This window comes from Cetorhinus maximus, chromosome 17 (assembly GCF_964194155.1).
Source record: "Cetorhinus maximus chromosome 17, sCetMax3.hap1.1, whole genome shotgun sequence".
In the NCBI taxonomy this organism is placed as follows: Eukaryota; Metazoa; Chordata; class Chondrichthyes; order Lamniformes; family Cetorhinidae; genus Cetorhinus; species Cetorhinus maximus.
In genome coordinates, this window is record NC_135895.1 from 39,545,953 (window position 1) to 39,569,459 (window position 23,507).

Consider the following 23,507-nt stretch of genomic DNA (forward strand, 5'->3'; position numbering starts at 1 on the left):
CAGAGATGTCACTGTGACAGAAATGTGAAGAATGAAAATGACAAGCCACCAGAAGCTGGGGATCAAGCTTGTGGACAGAATGGAGATGTTCCACAAAGGGGTCATCTAATCTGTGTTTGACGTCCCCAATGTGGAGACCACCACTTTGTGAGCAGTGAATACATTAGACTAGATTGAAAGAAGTGCACGTAAATTGCTGCTTCACCTGGACCTTGGACAATGAGAAAGAGGAGGTAAAAGAGCAGGTGTTTTACCTCGTGTGTGTGCATGGAAAGATGCTATGGGAAGGGACGGGGTGTTTCATTATGGTTAGCTGGGATTAATGTGGGTTACAATTTATGATAAAAAAGCAAAACACCATGGATGCTGGAAATCTTAAATAAAAACAGAAAATGCTGGAAATGTCTGCAGGTAAGGCACTTGACTTGCTGAATATTTCTGGTATTTTTTTTTTGTTATAATTTCTGATGTTATGCATGTGCATACCATGAAACTTCCTCAGGTTATGCAGGCATATGCATATGTACAGGTTGACAACGCTCCTCAAAGTCTTTAGGAAAACTCCTATCTGGCATATGGCTGAGTGGCTACTTGCTACTCTCCTTTTTGGAAAACAGATGCGTTGGAAAGCTCTTGTGGCTCTCTTGAATATCTTGGAATATGGGATACAGGTAAAACTGCCTTTTGGAATTAGCAGCAAGAAGCCAATGGCCATGGCACCTGAGGACGAGGTGTGGGTCTCAGCATTACTCGTGCTACCAACACAGATGCAAACAGGGTGGTGCAAAGTCGGGGTGATAGTAGAGGAGGCAATGGCACTAAATGGTGCACCTTGTTGCCAAGTTCTAGTTTATTAATGATAAATGAAGGCCTTTAATATTGCAGAAACACGTGTATGCAGATGAACTACTTGTCTTTCTCTGTTTCCCACACATTCCTACTCAGCACGTCCCCATCCCTCACACACCCCCGTACCTTACCACAATGCAAAAGCAAAATACTGCGGATGCTGGAAATTAAAACACGTATGACTCTTCTTCAGAGCCAAAGGGTAGAAATGTGATGAAATGTATACTGTTTAAGGGGGCTGGAGCAGGTGGAGCTGGATAAAAGGCCAGCGATATGTGGGGGCAAAGGTGAGATTGACAAAGATGTCATGAACAAAAAGGCAAAGGGAGTGTTAATGGTAGTGTTAAGGGGCTAAAGGAGGCACTGATAGTGGCATCAAGGTAAGAAGGCAGAATGGGACAACAGCAGACCCAACCATGCGCGTGCCGCCCGGCCGGAGGTAATTCCGGCTGAAAGGTCAAGTGCGCTGACAAGCGGAAGTGAGTTATGTTAAAGGAGAATAAAACACAATAACAATAATAATCATAAATAAAATCTGATTCCCCTCCACACACCCCCCCCCCCAATCGCCATGTCCGCCGGCAGCAGCAGCTGCAGCACAGTGCGGCTGATAGGCGACACGGTGTCTTTCCGAGCCGGGGACACTCAGTGCGGCCATGCTGAGACAGGACCGGGCAGCGTCCGGGGGAGCGGCGGGAGGCGGCTTCTCCTCACCGGGAGCGGAAGCGGGCAGCGAGTGTGTGTGTGAAGCCGGAGTCCGAGTGGGAGGCAGGCCTGGGGACCAGGCCGAGTTTTAACCGCCGCAGCAGCAGCAGGGGAGCGGAGCGCGAGTGTGGCGGCTGCTCTCTCAGCCTCAGCTTTTGTCCATTTGTTCGGCAGTGAGAGCGGCTCCTGGCCCCTGGACTCGGTGAAAATGCCCAGGAGGCCGTCCCTTGGCACCCGGTGAAGGCGGACGGACCTCCTCCCTACCGGCTTATTCGCAAAGATTTCCCTTTTTTATTTCTTATCAGAAACAAGTTCAACGTGGAGCATCCTTTCAAGGATGTTTCTCCATCCGCTGCGGCCTGGGGAGTAGACTCCGCACTCGCTTTTTATTTGGGGAGGAGATCTGACTTTTTTTTGGTGTGTAGTTGTGTTATTTATTGCTCATGTATGTGGACTTGGACATACGCTGAGCCATGAAGAAATCTGGAACGTACTTCAGGAGCAAGAAGAAAGCCTCCAAGCAGCATGTGCGGGATGAACAAACTGAGGGAAATAAAGTTAAATCTGGGTTGGACCAGGGGCGAAAGAGCGAATCACAGAAAGAAAAGGTGAGTTTATCACAATGGAAGTGGAGGTTACGGGCAACTTGTGAATTCTGCATCAATCATTTATAAAGCGGGTTTTAGATGAGTAACTGACCGGCAGAGCTTTATTTTCAAACCACAACGTTGAACAGACCTGGCTTTTACTCCACTCTTATTGGAACTGACAACATTCAGTTGCAGTGCCGATGTTGTTAACTTCAGCATATGGCTTTACCACAAATTAAAACAAATGCTGACCATTTTAACATGCTAACCATTTTTAGTACCTTGTTCTTGAGACTTCACACTCAAACTGAATATAATGCATTCAAAAATGTTACGAAATGATATCATAGTATAGGGCATTTTAAACTGCACGTACGCTATTGTGCAGGTTGACCAAAAAATGACCAAAAATGTAAATAAAATTGAATTGACGAAGCAGAATAAGCATTACACATCAGTGGCTTTCAAAATAGACAACTATAACCCTTTGTTTGGGGCTCATTTATTCACTTGTTTTGTGTAGCTGAAAATTTTTTGATGTGTATCATGTAATAATATATATGACAAGGCTGTCCAAATTATATCTGTTAAGAGGGAAATTAGTTTCCTGTTCCCAGATTTCATCAGATCTGCTTCATAACTGCATTGTAGGAGATATAAATGTGAGATGCCTCCATCAGGTGATACTGACAGTTTAGCTGAATATCTAACTGATTTCCCCAACTCTGTTTTACAAAATGTCATAGAAAACCAATAGTGTAACTTTATATAAAGTATGCTGCACTGTAATGGCAACTGTGACTCAGTTGGTATTGGCTCTCTTGCTTCTGAGTCAAAATGTTGTTGGTTCAAGTCCCACTTCAGATACTTAGCACAAAAAAAATCTGGGCTGAGGTTTTAGTTCAGTATTGAGGGAGTGCTGTACTGTCAGAGCGACTGTCTTTTGGATTAGTTATAAAGCCAAGGCCCTGTCTGCTCTCAGGCGAACATGAAAGATCCCATGGCACCATTTTGAAGAAGAGCACAGGAGTTCTTCCCGGTGTCTTGGTCAACATTCATCTCTTTAATCAGCAACATAAAGAAACGGATGATTTGGTCATTAGCACATTGCTGATGTTGAGATCTTGCTGTGTACAAATTGGCTGCTGTGTTTTCTGCACTACAATAGCGACAGCACTTCAAAAAGGACTTCATTTGCTGTTAAGCGCTTTGGAATGTTTGGACTTTGTGAAAGGTACTATGTCAATGCAAACCATTTGTTCACCAAATCACACAGTGCAGAAGAGGCCCTTCGGCCCATCACGTCTGCACTGACACGTGAGAAACACCTGACCTACCTACCTAATCCCATTTACCAGCACTTGGCCCATAGCCTTGAATGTTATGACGTGCCAAGTGCTCATCCAGGTACTTTTTAAAGGACGTGAGGCAACCCGCCTCCACCAACCTCCCTGGCAGTGCATCCAGACCATCACCACCCTCTGGGTAAAAAAGTTTTTCCTCACATCCCCCCTCAACCTCCTGCCCCTTACCTTGAACTTGTGTCCCCTTGTGACTGACCCTTCAACTAAGGGGAGCAGCTGCTCCCTATCCACCCTGTCCATGCCCCTCAATCTTGTACACCTCGATCAGGTCGCCCCTCAGTCTTCTCTGCTCCAATGAAAACAACCCTAGTCTATCCAACCTCTCTTCATAACTTAAATGTTTCATCCCAGGCAACATCCTGATGAATCTCCTCTGTACCTCCTCCAGTGCATCACATCCTTCTGTAAAATGTGGTGACCAGAACTGCACACAGTACTCCAGCTGTGGCCTCACCAAGGTTCTATACAACTCCAACATGACCACAACCCCCCCAACTACTTTTGTAATCTATGCCTCGATTGATAAAGGCAAGTGCCCCATATGCCTTTTTCACCACCCCACTAACATGCCTCTCCGCCTTCAGAGATTGATGGACACACACGCCAAGGTCCCTTCGTTCCTCAGAACTTCCTAGTGTCATGCCGTTCATTGAATACTTCCTTCCAAAGTGTATCACCTCACATTTTTCAGGGTTAAATTCCATCTGCCACTTATCTGCCCATTTGACCATCCCGTCTATATCTTCCTATAGCCCAAGACACTCAACCTCACTATTAACCACCTGACCAATCTTTGTGTCATCCGCAAACTTACTAATGCTGCCCCCCACATAGTCATCTATGTCGTTTATATGAATGACGAATAATAGAAGACCGAGCACAGATCCCTGTGGTACGCCACTGGACGCTGTCTTCCAGTCACTAAAGCATCCTTCTGCCATCACCCTCTGTCTCCTACAACTAAGCCAATTTTGAATCCACCTTATCAAATTACCCTGTCTCCCATGTGGGGCCTTGTCAAAGGCTTTACTGAAATCCATATAAACTACATCAACTGCACTACTCTCATCTACACATCTGGTCACCTCCTCAAAAAATTCAATCAAATTTGTTAGGCATGACCTCCCTCTGACAAAGCCATGCTGACTATCTCTGATCAAACCTTGCCTCTCCAAGTGGAGAGAGATTCTCTCCTTCAGAATTTTCTCCAATAGTTTCCTCACCACTGACATGAAACTCACTGGCCTGTAGTTCCCTGGCTTTTCTTTACAACCCTTCTTAAATGACGGAACCACTTTAGCTGTTCTCCAATCCTCTGGCACCTCCCCTGTGGCCAGAGAGGAATTACAAATTTGGGTCAGAGCCCCTGCGATCTCCTCCCGTGCCTCCCTCAGCAGTCTGGGACACAAATCATCTGAAGCTGGAGATTTGCCCACTTTTAAGCCTGCCAACACCTCCAATACCTTGTCACTCCCTATATCAATTTAGTCAAGAACCTCACAGTCTCTCTCCCCGAGTTCCATACCTTCATCCTCATTCTCTTGGGTGAAAATGGATGTGAAGTATTCGTTCAACACTCCACTGAAGTCCTCTGGCTCCACCCATAGATTGCCCCCTTGGTCCCTAATGGGCACTACTCTTCCCCTGGTTATCCTCTTCCCATTGATATGCTTATAGAATATCTTGGGGTTTTCCCTACTTTTACCAGCCAGAGCTTTCTCATATCCCCTCTTTGCTCTCTGAATTGCTTTCTTAAGCTCCACCCTGCACTTTCTGTACTCCACTAATGCCTCCGCTGATTTGCTCCCCTTGTACCTGCTAAAAGCCTCTCTTTTCCTTCTCATCGTATCCTGAATATCTCTGGTCATCCATGGTTCTCTGGGCTTGTTACTGCTTTCTATCACCCTAGAGGAACACGTTGAGCCTGTACCCTCCCCATTTCCTTTTTGAATGCCCCCTATTGCTCTTCCGTGGATTTCCCCACAAGGAACTGTTCCCAGTCTACCTTGGCCAGATCCTGCCTTATTTTACTAAAATCCGCTCTCCCCTAATCCAAAATATTTTTTTGTAACTTGTCTATTTTTTTGTCCATGACAAGCTTAAATTGTACCGTGTTGTGGTCGCTATCACTAAAATGCTCCCCCACCACCACCTCAGCCACCTGTCTGGCTTCATTCCCCAGAATTAGGTCCAGCACTGCACCGTCCCTTGCTGGACCTTCTTCATAGTGACCTAAAAAGTTCTGTACACATTTCAAGAAATCCACTCCATCTAAGCCCTTAACACTATGTCTATTCCAGTTAAAATTGGGAAAGTTGAAATCACCAAATATAATTACCCTATTATTGTTTTTATACACCTCTGCGAATTGTGCACATAAATGCTCCTCAATTTCCTGCTGACTATCTGGGGGTCTATAATAAACACCTTACAATGTGGCCGCCCCTTTTTTATTCCTAAACTCTACCCACAAAGCTTCATTCGATGCCCCCTCCAAGATATCATCTCTCCTTATGGCAGTAACTGACTCCTTAACTAATAATGCAACGCCTCCTCCTCTGTTACCCCCTCCCTTGTCTTGCCTGAAGGTTCTATATCCCGGAATATTCAGCTGCCAATCCTGCCTCTCCCTCAACCACGTCTCTGTGATGGCTACTATATCACAATTCCACGTGTCAATCCTCACCCTTAACTCATCCGTTTTACCTGTAATTCTCCTGGCATTAAAGCAGAACCCATCCAGCCTTGCCTTACTCCCTTGAAACTTAATGCAGCTGTACTCCCTCTGACTTAATTGTTTTACTGTATTATGATGTGTCCCTATTTTGCTAACATTCTGTGTCCCCTCCCCCTGCCGCATTAGTTTAAACTCCTCTCAACAGCACTAGCAAACCCGCCCGCAAGGATGCTAGTCCTGCTCTGGATCAGATGTAGACCGCCCCGCTTGTACAGGTCCCACCTTCACCAGAAACGGCCCCAGTGATCCAGGAATCAAAAACCCTCCTCCTGCACCAACTCTTAATTCACATATTCATCTGCGCTATTCTCCTGTTTCTGTGCTCGCTAGCACATGGCACTGGGAGTAATCAAGAGATTACAACCCGAGAGGTCCTGCTTTTCAGCCTACTGCCTAACTCCCTGAATTCTTGATGCAAGACCTCATCCCTCTTTCTACCTATGTCATTGGTACCAACATGTACCATAACCTCTGTCTTATCACCCTCCCCCTTCAGGATGCCCTGCAGCCGTTCAGTGACATCCCGGACCTTGGCATCAGGGAGGCAACACACCATCCTGGAGTCACGTTGACGGCCACAGTAGCGCCAATCTGTTCCCCTGACTATAGAATCTCCTATTACTATTGCCCTTCCTCCCCTCCTGTACAGATAGGCTGCTTGTGATGCCAGAAGCTTGGCTCTTTCTGCACTCCCTGGAGGAACCAGTACCCTCATCAGCCTCCAAAATGGAATACCGATTTGCGAGCGGGACCCCAGGGCACTCCTGAACTACCTGCCTGTTTCTCTTGGATTGCCTGGTGGTCACCCATTCCCTTCCTCCCTCAAGTCCCTTTAGCTGCGGTGTGACCACCTCTCTAAATGTGCTATCCTCGATGCTCTCAGACTCGCGGATGCTCCACAGTGTCCCCAGCCGCCGTTCCAGCTCTGAAACCCGAGCTTCCAGGAACTGCAGCTGGACACATTTCCTGCACACATGCTGGTCCCGGGCACTGGAAATGTTCCCAGCTTCCCACATAGAGCACGAGTAGCACACCACAGCTTTGAGCTCTCCTGCCATGACTTATCCCTTTAAATTAAACCTTTTAAATCAATTATTCTAGGGCCCTTCTTTCCTGATCCTCGTTACTACAGGATATACAGATTATAAACCGCAAAAAGACCTTAAACTATAAGTGATATAAGTAGTAAATACTTACCCGACCTTATCCACTACTTACCAGTCATTTCTCTCCCTTGTAGCCTCTACTGCTGCAGCAGGGCAAGACCACTCTCTGAAGATTTAAGAAGTTGGATAGCAAAGAACAAATGCAAAGAGCACCTCTTCCCCTCTGCACAGAATTCCCACTGTGCACCAAACTGTTAATACCCACACTCACTCTGGCTTTGTTTCATTCAGGATCAGGTCTCTTCCATGCTCGTGTGCAAGCTCACTCATTGATAAAATGAAGCCAGATAGCCGGGACACAGAGATTTCAATTATGCGAATGTGAACAATGTAGTATTGACACTATTAATTTTAGAACATGCCTTTGTCCTACGTCAAGAAGGGGATAAGCTGAACAATGACTCTTGAGATGCATGTACTATCCAGCACAGAAATTCCACATTGATTTACAACAATTCCAGTTGGAATTTTTAGGCCCAGTTCCTGGATTAGCTTGTTTGGCACAGGGTGCTATGTACGTTTTGTCAGCTGCAACAGATAGTATATATTTAAAGCTGTTGCTCTACGGTTAGAACAGTTGTTACATTCATGCTGTATATTGCATATTGTATTCCATGTATGGCACAGCTTTGTGGGGAGTGCTAGTGGCATTAGTATATACTGTTGTTCTGGCCTACTTTATCATTGTCTCGGGGTCATACCAGACATTGCAATAATTATGCCCTTGCTCCATGTAAATATGATCTGACGAGTAGACATGTTGCAGCTCCTTAAATCACTTAGAAATCATTTTGGGCTTGGGATAAATAATGCCAGCTAAGTATTGTCAATAGAAAGGCTGACTTGATGAATGAAATAATGGAGTGGACAGGCAGCATTTGGTGTTACAGTCAGAAACCAATTGTAGCTCCACAACAGGAAAATGACAGGGAGCATCTCCTTGTAATTTAAAAAAAAATTATTAATTCATGGGATGTGGGCTTCGTTGGCTGTGCCAGCATTTATGGCTCATGCCTATTTTCCCTTGAGAAGGTGGTGGTGGTGAGCTGCCTTCTTGAATCGCTGCAGTCCATGTGGTGTAGGTACGACCACAGTGCTGTTTGGAAGGGAGTTCCAGGATTTTGACCCGGTGACAGTGAAGGAATGGCGATACATTTCCAAGTCAGGATGGTGAGTGACTTGGAGGGGAACTTTCAGGTGGCAGTGTTCCTGTCTATCTGCTGCCCTTGTCCTTCTAGATGGTCGTGGCCGTGGGTTTGGAAGATGCTGTCGACGGAGCCTTGGTTAATCCCTGCATTGCATCTTGTAGATGGTACACACCGCTGCCACTGTGCGTGGATGGTGGAGGGAGTGAATGTTTGTGGATGTGGTGCCAATCAAGTGGGCTACTTTGTCCTGGATGGTGTGAAGCTCCTTGAGTGTTATGGGAGCTGCACTCATCCAGGCAAGTGGGGAGTATTCTATCACACTTCTGACTTGTGCCTTGTAGATGGTGTAAAGGCTTTGGGGAGTCAGGAGGTGAGTTACTTATCGCAGGATTCCTAGCCTCTGACCTGCTCTTGTCACGACAGCATTTATATGGCTAGTCCAGTTCAGCTTCTGGCCAATGGTAACACCCAGGATCTTGATAGTGGGTGATTCAGTGATGGTAATGCCATTGAACGTCAAGGGGCGATGGTTAGATTCTCTCTTGTTTGAGATGGTCATTGCCTGACACTTGTGTGTTACATGCCACTTGTCAGGTCAAGCCTGGATATTGTCCAGGTCTTGCTGCATTTGGGCATGAACTGCTTCAGTATCTGATGAGTTACGAATGGTGCTGAATATTGTGCAATCATCAGCGAACATCCCTACTTCTGATCTTATGATGGAAGGAAGGTCATTGATGAAGCAGCTGAAGATGGTTGGGCCAAGGACATTACACCCTGAAGAACTCCTGCAGTGATGTCCTGGAGCTGAGATGATTGACCTCTAACAACCACAGCCATCTTCCTTTGTGCTAGGCATTACTCCAAACTGTGGAGAGTTGTCTAATTGACTCCAGTTTTGCTAGGGCTCCTTGATGCCACACTCGGTCAAATGTGGCCTTGATGTCAAGGGCAGTCACTCTCGCCTCACCTTGGAAATTCAGTTCTTTTGTCCGTGTTTGAACCAAGGCTGTAATGAGGTCAGGATTGGTCCTGGCAGAACCCAAACTGGGCGTCAATGAGCAGGTTATTGCGAAGCAAGTGCCGCTTTATAGCACTGTTGATGACCCCTTCCATTACTTTAATGATGTTCGAGAGTACAATCATTGGGCGGTAATTGGCCATGTTGGATTTGTCCTGATTTTTGTGTACAGGACGTAACTGGGCAATTTTCCACATAGCCGGGTAGATGTCAGTATTATAGCTGTACTGGAACAGTTTGGCTGGGGGTGCGGCAAGTCCTGGAGCACAAGTCTTCAGTTCTATTGCCGGAATATTGTCATGGCCCATAGCCTTTGCACTATCCAGTGCCTTCAGTCGTTTCTTGATATCACGTGGAGTGAATTGAATTGGCTGAAGACTGGTATCTGTGATGCTGCGGACCTCCAGAGGAGGCCGAGATGGATCATCCACTCAGCACTTCTGGCTGAGGATTGTAGCAAATGCTTCAGCCTTATCTTTTGCACTGATGCCCTGTGCTCCCCATCACTGAGGATGGGGATATTTGTGGAGCCGCCGCTTCGAGTGAGTTGTCTATCGTCCACCACCATTCATGACTGGATATGACAGGAGGGCAGAGCTTTGATCTGATCCTTTAGTTGTGGGATTGCTTGGCCCTGTCTATCACTTGCTGCTTATGCTGTTTGGCACGCAAGTAGTCCTATGTTATAGCCTCACCAGACTGACACCTCATTTTAAGGTATGCTTGGTGCTGCTCCTGGCATGCCCTCTTGCACTCTTCATTGTATGAGAGTACCAGTATGCAGTGCAGAATTGTAAGAAATTGTTTTAGTTAAAATATAATGTTTATTGATTTTTACACATGTAAATCAGTTTCTGAAGAAGTTGCATTGGAAGTGTTTTTAATATATTTATATTTCACTTAAACTGTTAATTACATATTTGTTTTGAAACTATAATTGACTACTCTGAGCATTTACTCCCAGTAGCATCCTGTTTTTGTTTTGTTTTAGGTGTCCTCTGATTTTAGAAACATTTATTTTCCCCAACACTCTTTTATATGGCTCTGCACCATGTATTATTCCCTGCTGACTGGGTGGTCAGGCACCTCCAGCTGTGTCTGGAGTTTTCTGTGTATTCTTGAAGGCCAAGCTCCTGCTCCTGTGGATGGTTACTGAATGCCAAATGAGATATCTATATTGTAGAATTTTTTACTAAAACATAGTACTATTAATTCAAAATTATTGGTAGTCACTCAGTTGCTCAGAATAAACTTGAACTATGTCTCATGAATTAACAATTTTAATAAAAGAGAACAGGAGGCTTTTTCATCATTTTCAATTGAAATTGGCAGATAATTTGTATGAAGCAAGTTTTAATTAAGAGCAGTGGACTTTTTACAACCTCGCCTTGTGAATTGTTTTCTGTAACTAACATACAGTGTCAGACCTTATGCTGAACAGCTGAATCTGGAATTATGTTTTACTTAAGAAAACATCTGGTTGGCATTTATGGTTTCCAACATTTTACTTGGAATTCTCCAAGGATTTTCTGACCAGTTGCTTCCAATGGTAGTTAAAAGAGAAGGAAAGTTTTTGCTGGGGAGTTCGTATTCTTAAGTGCAGTTAAACCTGGTAAAATGTACATTGGTTAAATGCATGTAAAAGGCAAAACGTGCAGATGCTAGATAAAAACAGAAAATGGTAGAAACACACTGAGATAGCAGATAAGTTAACATTCAGGTTATAACCCTCATCAAGATTGAGGTCATATCATTATGGTGAAGGGCTGTGGCCTGAAATATTAACTTACTTGCACCCTCCACGAATGATCATTGTGTTAGCAGTGTTTTTGGGCAAATGCATATAGATGATTCTTTGGTCATTAATTCAGGCTTGAATTTTTAAGTACATTGTGTTTAGCGAATAGAGGTTTTCCTAGCTTCGAAAGACTTATTCACTTAAGTACTTGGATTTTGCATCAGTCCACTACTTCACTCGAGCTAAATATCTTGCACTTTAGAATGCAAAGTGGTCAGTCACTGCAGTCAAAGAATCACCTGGCTGACCTCCTACCTTACATCCTCAGTAAACTTAAGTTTGTCCAACACACTGCCCACATCCCAACCTGCAGCACGCCCTGTTCACCCATCAGCCCTGTTCTTGCTGACCAACGTTGATGGACTCAGAACGAATGTGTTGATTTTATAATTCTCATCTTTGTTTTCAAATCCCTCGATGGCCTCAACCCATCCTACTCTGTAACCTCCTCTAGCCCTATAGCTTTCTGAGATCTCTGTGCTCCTCCAGTTCTGGTCTTTTGCACATACTTAATTTCCATTGCTTTACGTTGAGTGATGTTCTTTTTGACATCTGAGTTCAGTTTATTTTTCACATGTTTTAGTATATCTTGCCTTACAGCAACAACTTATATAGTGCCTTCAATTCAATGAAACGTCCCAAGGTGCCTCACGGGAGTATTATAAAACAAATGACATCAAGCCACATAAGGAGATATTGGGTCAGATGACCAAAAGTTTGGTCAAAGAGGAAGGTTTTAAGTTTTCTTAATTTAAAGTAATATTATGGATTTAAATTTTCTATACAATTGAAAAACTGAATGGAGATGTTCTGTACTGGGGAGACCAAATGCAGATTGGGTGACTGCTTTGTGGAACAACTTCTTTCAGTCCGCAAGCATGGTCCAGGGCTAATGGTTGCCTGTCCTTTTAATCCTCCACCTGCAGTGTTAAAATGAAGCTTGACACATGCTCGAGCAGCGGAACCTCATTTTTCAATTAGGCACTTACAGCCTTCTGAACTTACCATTGAGTTTAACAATTTCAAACTGTAATCTTTGCTCCCATTTTGTTTCTATTTCTTTGGGTGTTTCAGATTTACTCTTGTTTTTGCTTTCGGATGGCAATTGCTATTCATTCTGCAATTCGCATCTGCTCTAGGCATATCCTTTGTTTCTTTTTTTTTCCTTTCCTTGTTCCATCACAGCTCCCTTTGACCCTGCATGACTAACTCTTTTGTCATTTAATCTCTTCTGTCTTCCACTATAACACATATCTTCCCTTTAGTTCTTTTTCATACTTTTCCCCGTTTCACTTGCTTAAAACCTATTACGCTTCTAACTTTTCCTGATTCTGATGAAAGGTCACAGACCTGAAACACTAACCCTGTTTCACTCTCCACAGATGCTGTTTGATATGCTGAGTATTTCTAAAATTTTCTGAGTTTATTAGAGGAAATTTAATTCTTCAGGTTTTGGAGTATCAATTAAAAGTTAACTTAAGTTATCAATAGAATTACATAGAATCTGCAGCCCAGGAAAAAGATATTTAGCCCAATTGATCTATAACAGTGTTTATACTCCACATGAGCTTCCTACAAGTCTCTTGTAAGAAGAACTACAGAAAACAGGAAATTACTAAGTGAATATGGAAGGCAGAAGATAGACGACAAAAGAGCTGTTCGGTCAGCTGAGCATAAGCTGTCATAACCAACACAGTTTCTGCCTCCCTAATTGCAACAAGACGTCTTGGATGCCTGTCCTTTGCATTGGGGGCATCTAATGGTCTATGTCATCACCAAGGCAGAGGGACAGGCAGGAGGTCTCTGTGCCACTGACTGCTGGATTGACCACTGTCTTATCATTTCAAAAGTAAACATCAACGTCTATCCTCCCAAGATGCCCCAAGGCATGAAGGTCCCAAAGTGTCTCAATGCCTCGAGGCTCAAACAGGCTGTTGTGAAGGAGTCTCTCTCAGAGAAACTTTAGAGTTGCCTGCATACAGCGAAAATGGACATGCATTGCATTGATGATGACTGAGCAGCCTTCAGGGATATAGCATACTTCACTGCTTTAGAAGCCCTTGGCACTACTTCTTTTAAGCATCGAGATTGATTTGATTAAAAACATAGGGTAATCCAGAAACTACTGGAGGGGAAACACTGCCTCCACAGGGTTTACCTCAATGACAAGTCATCACTATCTAAGCACGATGCCAACCGAAACATCCGCAGGACTGTACAATGCAAGCTCGGAGAGATGCAAGGCTCTTGGCTGAATCAGAAAGCAGATGAACTTCATCCATATGCAGACCACAAAGACTGAAAGAGACTCTGCGATGTTCTGAAATCTGTCCATGCGCTCCAGCTTACTGGTTCATTAACAATCCTCGGTGCTGATGGTTATCACTGCTCACAGAAAAAGCACACATTCAAGAAAGATGGGGTGAGCGATTTAACCACATCCTTAGTTATCCATCAATGAAGAAGCAGTCAGCAAGCTGCCATCAGTTGCTCTCTTGATGACCCTTCCACACTGCTAGAAACAAAAACACAATCAAACTCCTGTCTCATGGAAAAGTTCCAGGAGCTGATGCTATCCCAGCTGAGGTTAACAAGACTGGAGGTAAATGCCTGGTGAAGAAGTACACCTGAGCTCAGTCAGTCCATGTGGGAGCAAGAAACCATGCCACAAAAATAGAACGATGCCTCCATTGCCTCCAAGCAGAAAGGAACTCTCCAATCTTGCGACAATCATAGAGGAATCTTACCGCCCTCCATTGCTGGTAAAATCTTCACTAGAGCCCTTCTGAACCACTTAGTTCAGAATCTCGTTCAGGATTTGCTGCCAGAGAGTCAGTGGGATGTCGGAAAAGATCGAAGAGGTGTTTGCAGTTAGCTGTAGGAGAAATGCCAAGAACAGAAAATGGACCTCTACACCATGTTTGCACCTGGCTAAGGCCTTTGACACAGTCAGCCGTGAGTGCCTTTGGGAGACAATGGAGAGATTCGGCTGCCCTGAGAAATTCATGACAATAAGACCATAAGACATAGGAGCAGAAATTAGGCCATTCGGCCCATCGAGTCTGCTCAGCCATTCAATCATGGCTGATAAGTTTCTCAACCCCATTCTCCCGCCTTCTCCCTGTAACCTTTGATCCCCTTACCAATCAAGAACCTATCTATCTCGGTCTTAAATACACTCAATGACCTGGCCTCCACAGCCTTCTGTGGCAATGAATTCCATAGATTCACCACTCTCTGGCTAAAGAAATTTCTCCTCATCTCTGTTCTAAAAGGTCTTCCCTTTACTCTGAGGCTGTGCCCTCGGGTCCTAGTCTCTCCTACTAATGGAAACATCTTCCTCACGTCCACTCTATCCAGGCCTTTCAGTATTCAGTAAGTTTCACTCAGATCCCACCTCATCCTTCTAAACTCCATCGAGTATAGACCCAAAGTCCTCAAATGTTCCTCATATGTTAAGCCTTTCATTCCTGGGATCGTTCTTGTGAACCTCCTCTGGATCCTCTCCAGGGCCAGAACATCCTTCCTGAGATACGGGGCCCAAAATTGCTCACAATATTCTAAATGTGGTCTGACCAGAGCCTTATAAACCCTCTGCAGCACATCCCTGCTTTTATATTCTAGTACTCTTGAATTAAATGCCAACATTGCATTTGCCTTCCTAACTACCGACTCAACCTGCAACGTAAAGCAATGGAAATTAAGTATGTGCAAAAGACCAGAACTGGAGGAGCACAGAGATCTCAGAAAGCTATAGGGCTAGAGGAGGTTACAGAGTAGGATGGGTTGAGGCCATCGAGGGATTTGAAAACAAAGATGAGAATTATAAAATCAACACATTCGTTCTGAGTCCATCAACGTTGGTCAGCAAGAACAGGGCTGATGGGTGAACAGGGCGTGCTGCAGGTTCGGATGTGGGCAGTGTGTTGGACAAACTTAAGTTTACTGAGGATGTAAGGTAGGAGGTCAGCCAGGTGATTTTATGACTGCAGTGACTGACCACTTTGCATTCTAAAGTGCAACCTGCAAATCCTGGACTAGGACTCCCAAGACATTTGCACTCCAGATTTCTGAATTCTCTCCCCATTTAGAAAATAGTCTATGCCTCTATTCCTACCAAAGTGCATGATCTCACACTTCCCCACGTTGTATTCCATCTGCCACTTCTTTGCCCATTCTTCTAACCTGTCCAAATCCTTCTGCAGCCTCCCCGCCTCCTCAATACTACCTGTCCCTCCACCTATCTTTGTATCACCTGCAAACTTAGCCAGGATGCCCTCAGTTCCTTCATCTATATCATTAATGTATAAAGTGAAAAGTTGTGGTCTCAACACTGACCCCTGTGGAACTCCACTAGTTACGGGCCGCCATCCTGAGAAGGACCCCCTTATCCCCACTCTCTGCCTCCTGCCAGACAGCTAATCTTCTATCCATGCTAGTACCTTGCCTCTAACACCATGGGCTCTTATCTTACTGAGCAGCCTCCTGTGCGGCACCTTGTCAAAGGCCTTCTGGAAATCCAAGTAGATAACATCCATTGGCTCTCCTTTGTCTAACCTACTCGTTATCTCCTCAAAGAATTCTAACAGATTTGTCAGGCATGATGAAACCATGCTGACTTTGCCCTATTTTACCATGCACTTCCAAGTATTCTGAAATCTCATCCTTAATAATGGATTCTAAAATCTTACCAACGACCGAGATCAGGCTAATTGGCCTGTAATTTCCCGTCTTTTGCCTCACTCCCTTCTTAAACAGGGGGGCTACATTAGTGATTTTCCAGTCCTCTGGGACCCTCCCTGACTCCAGTGATTCCTGAAAGATCACCACTAACGCCTCTACTATCTCTTCAGCTATCTCCTTCAGAGCTCTGGGTGTAATCTATTTGGTCCAGGTGATTTATCCACCTTCAGACCTTTCACTTTTCCTAGCACCTTCTCCTTGGTAATGGCCACCATACTCACCTCTGCCCCCCGACCCTCTTGAACTTTGGGGATGTTACTCGTGTCTTCCACCATGAAGACTGACGCAAAGTACCTATTCAGTTCCTCTGCCATTTCTTTGTTCCCCACTACTACTTCTCCAGTGTCATTTTCCAGCGGCCCAATGTCCACTTTTGCCTCTCTCTTACCCTTTATATATCTAAAAAAACTCTTGCAATCTTCTTTTATATTACTGGCTAGTTTACCCTCATATTAATCTTCTACCTCCTTATTTCTTTTTTAGTTGTCCTCTGTTGGTCTTTGTAAGCTTCCCAATCCCCTGGTTCCCCACTGCTCTTCGCCTCATTGTATGCTTTCTCTTTAGCTTTTGTGCTGTCCCTGACTTCCCTTGTCAGCCATGGTTGCCTCGTCCTCCCTTTAGTATGCTTCTTCCTAGGGATGAATTTTTGCTGTGTCTCCCAAATTACTCCCAGAAACTCCTGCCATTGCTGTTCCACTGTCTTTCCTGCTAGGCTCATCTCCCAGTCAATTCTGGCCAGCTCCTCCCTCATGCCTCTGTAGTTGCCTTTATTCAACTGTAATACCGTTACATCTGATTCCAGCTTTTTCCTCTCAAATTGCAGGGTAAATTCTATCATATTATGGTCACTTCCTGCTAAGGGTTCCTTCAACTTAAGCTCCCTTATCAAATCTGCCTCATTACACATCACTATATCTAGAATTGCCTGTTACCTAGTGGGCTCCACCACAAGCTGCTCCAAAAAGCCATCTCGTAGACATTCCACAAATTCCTTTTCTTGGGATCCACTACCAACATGATTTTCCCAGTCTACCTGCATATTGAAACCCCTCATGATCACTGTACCCTTGCCTTTCTTACACGCCTTTTCTATCTCCTGGTGTATTTTGTGCCCCACATCCTGACTACTGTTCGGAGGCCTGTACATAACTTCCATTATGGTTTTTTTATCTTTGCGGTTCCTCAACTCTACCCACACAGATTCTACATCATCTGACCCTATGTCATTTCTTGCTATCGATTTAATTTCATTTCTTACTAACAAAGCAACCCCACCCCCTCTGCCAAGCTGCCTATCTTTTCGATAGGATGTATACCCTTGGATATTTAGCTCCCAGTCCTGATCCCCTTGCAGCCATGTCTCCGTGATGCCCACCACATCATACCTGCCAATTTCAATCTGCGCCACAAGGTCATTTACCTTATTTCGTATACTGCGTGCATTCAGATACAATACCTTTAGTCCTGTATTTCCCGTCCCCTTTCTCATTGTCGCCCTTTATCTGATGTGCTTGAAGTTAGATTCCTAGCCCTTTCCAAACACTCTGTCCTATTTTGTGTTCTGGAGACTTTAATAGCCTTTCCTGGGCTCTTCTTTCTTTTCAGCTTTTTCATAATTTTCCATGAAGTTGAATCCACCCCCATACATGCTAACCTGCTGCTTTGTTTCCCATTAGTCATACTTGTTGGAGTTTTACCCTTCCCTTCCCTCCCACTTTCTAGTTTAAAGTCCTGTTGACCACCCTATTTACCCTTTTCTCTAGAACATTGGTCCCAGATCGGTTCAGGTGGAGACCGTCCCAACGGTACAGATCCCTCCTGTTCCAATACTGATGCCAGTGCCCCACGAAATGGAACCCCTCTTTCCCGCACTACTCCTTTAGCCACGTGTGTACTTCTCTTATTCTCGCGTCCCTATGTCAATTTGCACGTGGCTCGGGTAGTAATCCGGAGATTATAACCCTTGAGGACCTGTTCTTTAACAATGGTTAGACAGTTCCATGATGGCATGCTCATGCATGACCTGGATGATGGGGAGTCTTCTGACCTATTCCCAGTCACCAATGGCATTAGTGGAGATGGTGGTGTAGCTTTAATGTTACTAAGCTAGTAATCCAAGGTCCAGGTCACTGCTCTGGGAACAAGGGTTCAAATCCCATCATCAGCTGGTGGAATTTAAACTCAATTAATAAATCTGAAATATAAAGCTAGTCTCAGTAATGATGACCATGACAACGATCATTGATTGTTGTTTAGAATCCATCTAGCTCACTAATGTTCTTTTAGGGAAGCGAGTCTGCCGCCCTTACCTGGTCAGATCTACATGTGACCAAATATGGTTGACTCTTAACTGCCGTCTGAAATGACCTAGCAAGCCATTTCTAGGGCAATTAGGAATGGGCAACAAATGCAGGTCTTGCCAGTGATGCCCAGACCCCATGAAAGAATAAGAAGGAAAAAAACAGGGCGGTGTGCTAGCGCTAACCCTCTTCAGAATGTTTTTCTCAGCCATGCTCTCTGATGCCTCCCACGATGGTGATCTTGGCATTAAAATCTGATATCGCATGGACGGGAAGCTGCTCAATCTGAGATGACTCCAGGCGAACACCAAGATCTCCAAGGATATAGCTCACGATTTCTTGTTTACTGATGGCTCTGCACTTGCTGCAGGTTCAGAGCTGGACATGCAACGTAGTGTGAACTTCTTCTCCAATGCACGCGATAACTCCGGCTTTACGATGAGCATGAAGAAAACTGAAATGATGGACTGGCCTGCTCTAGGAAAGTATTATGTCAAGCCCAAGATTTCAATCCATGACCAGAACCTGTTAGAAGTGGATAAGTTCACTTGTCTCAGCAGCTCTTGAGCTGTCTATGTTGACGACGAGACACATGCAAGAGTTACCAAAGCAAGTGTTGCCTTTGGCAGACTTCAAACATCAGTCTGGGGGCAAAGAAGAGTAAGTCTGCCTACCAAACTGAAAATCTATAGAGCAATAACCCTGCCCACTCTGCTCAAGCATGTAAGACTTGGACTGTTTACCAGCATCATATGAAGAAGCTCAACCAATTATCACTTGAGCTGCCTTCAGAAGCTTCTGAAGACCACATGGCAGGGCAAAATACCAGACACTGAGGTGCTCACCTGAGCTGGCATGCCAAGCAACCACACCATATTGAGACAGTCACAACTGAGTTGGTCTGGTCATGTAGCCAGAACGTCTGACACTTGCTTAGCAAAGTGAATCCCCTATGGAAGGCTTGAATTGGGGGTACACTCTCAGACCAGTCAAAGGAAGCATTACAAGAGCACTCTGAAGGCTTGACGAGTGGTATTTGTCACTCGTGTTAACATTCAGGTTATAATCCTCATCAAGGTCATATCACAAGTGGTATTTGCCACTAACAGCATGCTGCCATCAAACCAAAAATCGTTCTGCCTATCACATCAATGAGTAATGTGGTGTATAAATTTCAGTGGCAGTGTGATGCTAGGTATGTAGGCTGTATGTCCCAAAGGCTGGTGTATCGCACCAAAATCATGTCTCTTCTGCTGTTCACAATGGGAAAGGTGCAGACTGTACCCAATCAGCCCGTGTTTGCAAAACTCAAAATGTAGTGTCCAACATTAGATGTGATTTTGCAGTTGGATAACTGTTGCTGAACAATCCTCAATGTGCTAAGAATTAAGCTGACAACCAATTTAAGATTGTCAGTCGGGCTCACAGTGTGGCATATTTGTATGTACTGGAAGCTACATATATTAATACACAGTTCCTTGTTCTTTGCAGACAGAAAGAACATGTACACACATTGTGCCTGTTTCAGCTAAACAAAATAAGTGACAGCCATTTGCTGGTTCATTCCCAGGGCAATGTCTTCACCAATCAGGGTCAAGCTGCCTGGTTTAAACTGCCAAGCATTGTTTGAAATTAACTCAGTCACAATGAAGTGGTGCATTCGCCATGGCAATGCCTCTACCAATACCCACTTGCCAACCAATCAGCACTTTCTTCTCCAGTATAAATATGTTGTTTCCCTTGACATTGGTATTTTCTTGAAATTGTCCTGATGAATGCAAGACGAAAAGCTTCAACAAAAAATCTCTTTTTTTTCAACAATGCTGAACATTTGAGATCACGGAATTTTCAGAGGATAGAGAGGGCGATTAAAAAAGGAGGTTTTGGTTGCAGTATTTGCTAAAGAAACAATCTCAGATTTGAGGTTGGATGGTATGCTTTAAGGACCATCAAATGAAGTTATATGGGTGGAACTGAGGGGCAAAAAAGGGGGGCAGTTGCACTGCTGAAAGTATACTTTTGACCCCCAAATGGTCAGAGGGAGATAGAAGAACAAATATGTAGGAAACTTGCCGAGAAGTGCAGTAATAGGTTTCGGGTACCCTAACATTAACTGGGATAGAATCAGTGTGAAAGGTATGGAGATGCAACACTCTTAAATTCCATTCAGGAGAACATTTTTGCCAGTACGTAGCAAGCCCAAGTAAAGAAGGAACAATTCTGGCCTATTTTAGGGAGTGAAGCAGGGCAGGTGGAAAGGGTATCTGTGAGAGAGTATTTTGGCGGTCATGACCATAATTCAGTTGGATTTAGCATAGCTATGGGAAAGGACAAGAATAGATCAAGTGGAAAAGTTTTACATTGGGGTTAGGCTTGTGTGAGACAACATCAGAAGAAGAGAAATAAACATGATTCTTAAATACAGTGCATATGTTTTCCTTGTGCGCATTTGCACATGTTCTATAATTTAAAAAAACCCTATTTATAAACATTTTTAAAATGCAATAAGTATCTAATTTTATCTATTCATTGAAAAATTTAAATTCTATTTTCGTAATCTTGCTCTGAAAATCTTTTTTAAATGTTTAAAGCAATGTCACAGTCACACTGGCTTGTAAAACCAAATCTACTCTTCAGTCGATCCATCTGCAAGATGGCATTTTTCGCTTGCTTTAATGTGAAATAAACTGTACAGATTTGTGGCTGGTAAGTTCTAATAAGTGTGCCTAATTTGGCAGAAAACATGGGCGCGTTCCTGTTGGAGAGCTGGTGTGAACATACTGAACCATTTTTGGAAATGTTTCTGTCACAGCTCTAAGATTCTGGTTGCTGGTGTGGAAAAAGGTGCATGATTAAACAAGGGAAATTAACCAGTTATTAGTTCAAATTGAGAACTTACATGGTCACGACTGATCCTTCGCATGTACAGCCTCGTGCAGAAATTACCTCAACTGGAGAGCAGCGAAAGGTTGCAATGTTTTTCTGTTTTATTTGTCAATTGCTATCAAACATTGTTTCGAGTGATCAGGTAGCATAAATGGTGTGTCGCTGTGATTGAAGCAGAATCTCGGCTCAGCTAACCCACTGGTATTTTGCAGAATGTTTCCCAACAAATTCTTGTAAGCATGTCCAATGGCTAATGTTCATTGTGTGCCAGATGAGTGGAGGATACAGTAGGCAGGCAGTACATTGTTTTTGAGGTAATCAATATTATGGCTTGGAACTTGGCTAGCAGAATTGATTATTTTTATACAATGAGATTTAACATATTACGGACAGGGTGAGAGAGAACTGCTGAAATCTCCGTTCCCTTCCCAACTGTCTGCTGTCAGCAAGATTTTGAGAGGAAGAGATGTGCGTTTTAACTCCTGAGTGTGTGGACAATTTGAATAATAAGTGGGGAGCTTTTTTGAGTTTAAAGAAAGAGGATTATTTTAGTGCTCACCTGAAATCTAATGCTATGGCACTCACACACACAGACACACTCAAAGTACAGTTGAAGAGAATAGTGCACTTTTATAGGTTATGAGCAAAAGAACAATTCATAATTCATGTGGTTGTCTTGTTCTGGAAAACACTTTGCAGCCTAATTGAAAAAGATGGTTTTACTCCTGCAGGATAGTTTAGGTCAATTCAATAGCCGAAGTAAGATTCCAAAGTCGGTTCAGGATTCTCTGTCAGGGATAGGTCTTCTGCAGGTGATGAAGTTAGTTGATTGCCTCATTATCAGCAGGATAATTTGTTGTATTGGTGGATCCGAAAAAGAACAGGCTTGGAAACCTTGTGATGTTACAGCCTCCAGTTTTTTTTAAGGTGTAGGTGTTACAGCCCTTTCTGCTGCTGCAGTCAGCATTTAAAGATTACAATGTGACAAGATATGGGCTGTCTTACCATGTGGTTCCTCACAATGGCAATTCCTCTTCCAAATATGGCGGTGGTTTATTGTTTTAAGACACTTATCCTGAGGGGGGGAAAGATGATCACCTTCTTTATTTCAAGAAAGACCCATTCAATTCTGAAATGTCTCTTGATGGTTTCATAATCCGTGTAGTTAACGCTTTTTCATTTGAGATGTGTCCTTTTGTCTCTGTTAGACAGTGAGGCAGCTTCTGAATATATAAGCCAGGTTCTTTGGCAGCTACCTTTGCAGCACATTGGCTTTTCTTTTTAAAATAGCCGATTTCAAAGAGTCCACTTTGAATATAGTTCATATCTTGAAGGTTAGAAATATGATACGTCTCTACTGGGCACACCATAGATATAAATGAAATTATAATAACTCCAGAATTTCTGTGAAAAAATTATATAATAGAATCTTGATGCAACGATTTGACTGGTATAACAAATGATTGCTGTATCTGATTGATTAGTGCATATTGAAACATATGATGTATATCCCTGATGTATATTCCTGATACCATGATTTACAATCTGAATGCCACATTGAACAGTTGATAAAATAAAAACAAAAATACCTGGAAAAACTCAGCAGGTCCGACAGCATCTGCGGAGAGGAATACAGTTAACGTTTTGAGTCCGAATGACTTGTTCAGCCTCACCTCACTGACTTGCTGGCAAGAACCTTAATCATTCCTTTTGTTGAAAGGATGACTAGCTGTCATGCTATTATCCATTCATATGTTCTATCATGCAAGTTATCAGTATAAAAACGGAGTTGATAATGGGAAAATTGGTCATTACAAATGATTGAAGTAGACTAGTGTCATATGGGTTGTGGTTTTCAAAAGCAGGTTTGGATCTGTGCAACAACAAAAAGTTGCATTTTTATCGTGCCTTTAACATAAAATGCCACAAGACACTTCACAGAAGAGTTGTCAAACAAAATTTGACACTGACCATGTAAAGAGATACTAATCTTATGATTAGAAGATTAGACAGAACATCTGATGAAGAGCCATTATTGCCCAGGAGCCACCTTAAATAAGGAAGAGGTGCTGAGTGGTTTGCTTTAGGTGTCTCATCATTTGCATTAGTGACGTCAATGGTCGAACTAGCAAACAACAACAACTTACATTTTTATAGCATAACTTATAACATAGAAATACCTTGGGTTGTTTTTCTACAG

At 43.6% G+C, this 23,507-nt stretch overlaps 3 protein-coding genes across 5 annotated transcripts in view; 2 read left to right on the forward strand and 1 right to left on the reverse strand.

Annotated features, from left to right (window-relative positions):
• LOC144692334 (riboflavin-binding protein-like) overlaps positions 1 to 7,485 on the reverse strand; it is a 62,739-nt gene extending 55,254 nt beyond the window's left edge. The window contains exon 1 of the mRNA XM_078561054.1: positions 7,464 to 7,485. Within this exon, the coding sequence (XP_078417180.1) occupies positions 7,464 to 7,470 (7 nt within the window). The 5' untranslated portion in view covers positions 7,471 to 7,485. The remainder of the gene's footprint in view (positions 1 to 7,463) is intronic.
• tmem69 (transmembrane protein 69) overlaps positions 1 to 23,507 on the forward strand; it is a 522,919-nt gene that overhangs the window by 95,829 nt on the left and 403,583 nt on the right. The window lies entirely within an intron of this gene.
• Positions 1,356 to 23,507, forward strand: part of mast2 (microtubule associated serine/threonine kinase 2) — a 544,666-nt gene continuing 522,514 nt past the window's right edge. For all 3 annotated transcript variants that reach the window (XM_078561040.1, XM_078561041.1, XM_078561042.1), the window contains exon 1: positions 1,356 to 2,162. In XM_078561040.1, coding sequence (XP_078417166.1) covers positions 2,028 to 2,162 — 135 coding nt within the window. In that variant the 5' untranslated portion in view covers positions 1,356 to 2,027. The remainder of the gene's footprint in view (positions 2,163 to 23,507) is intronic.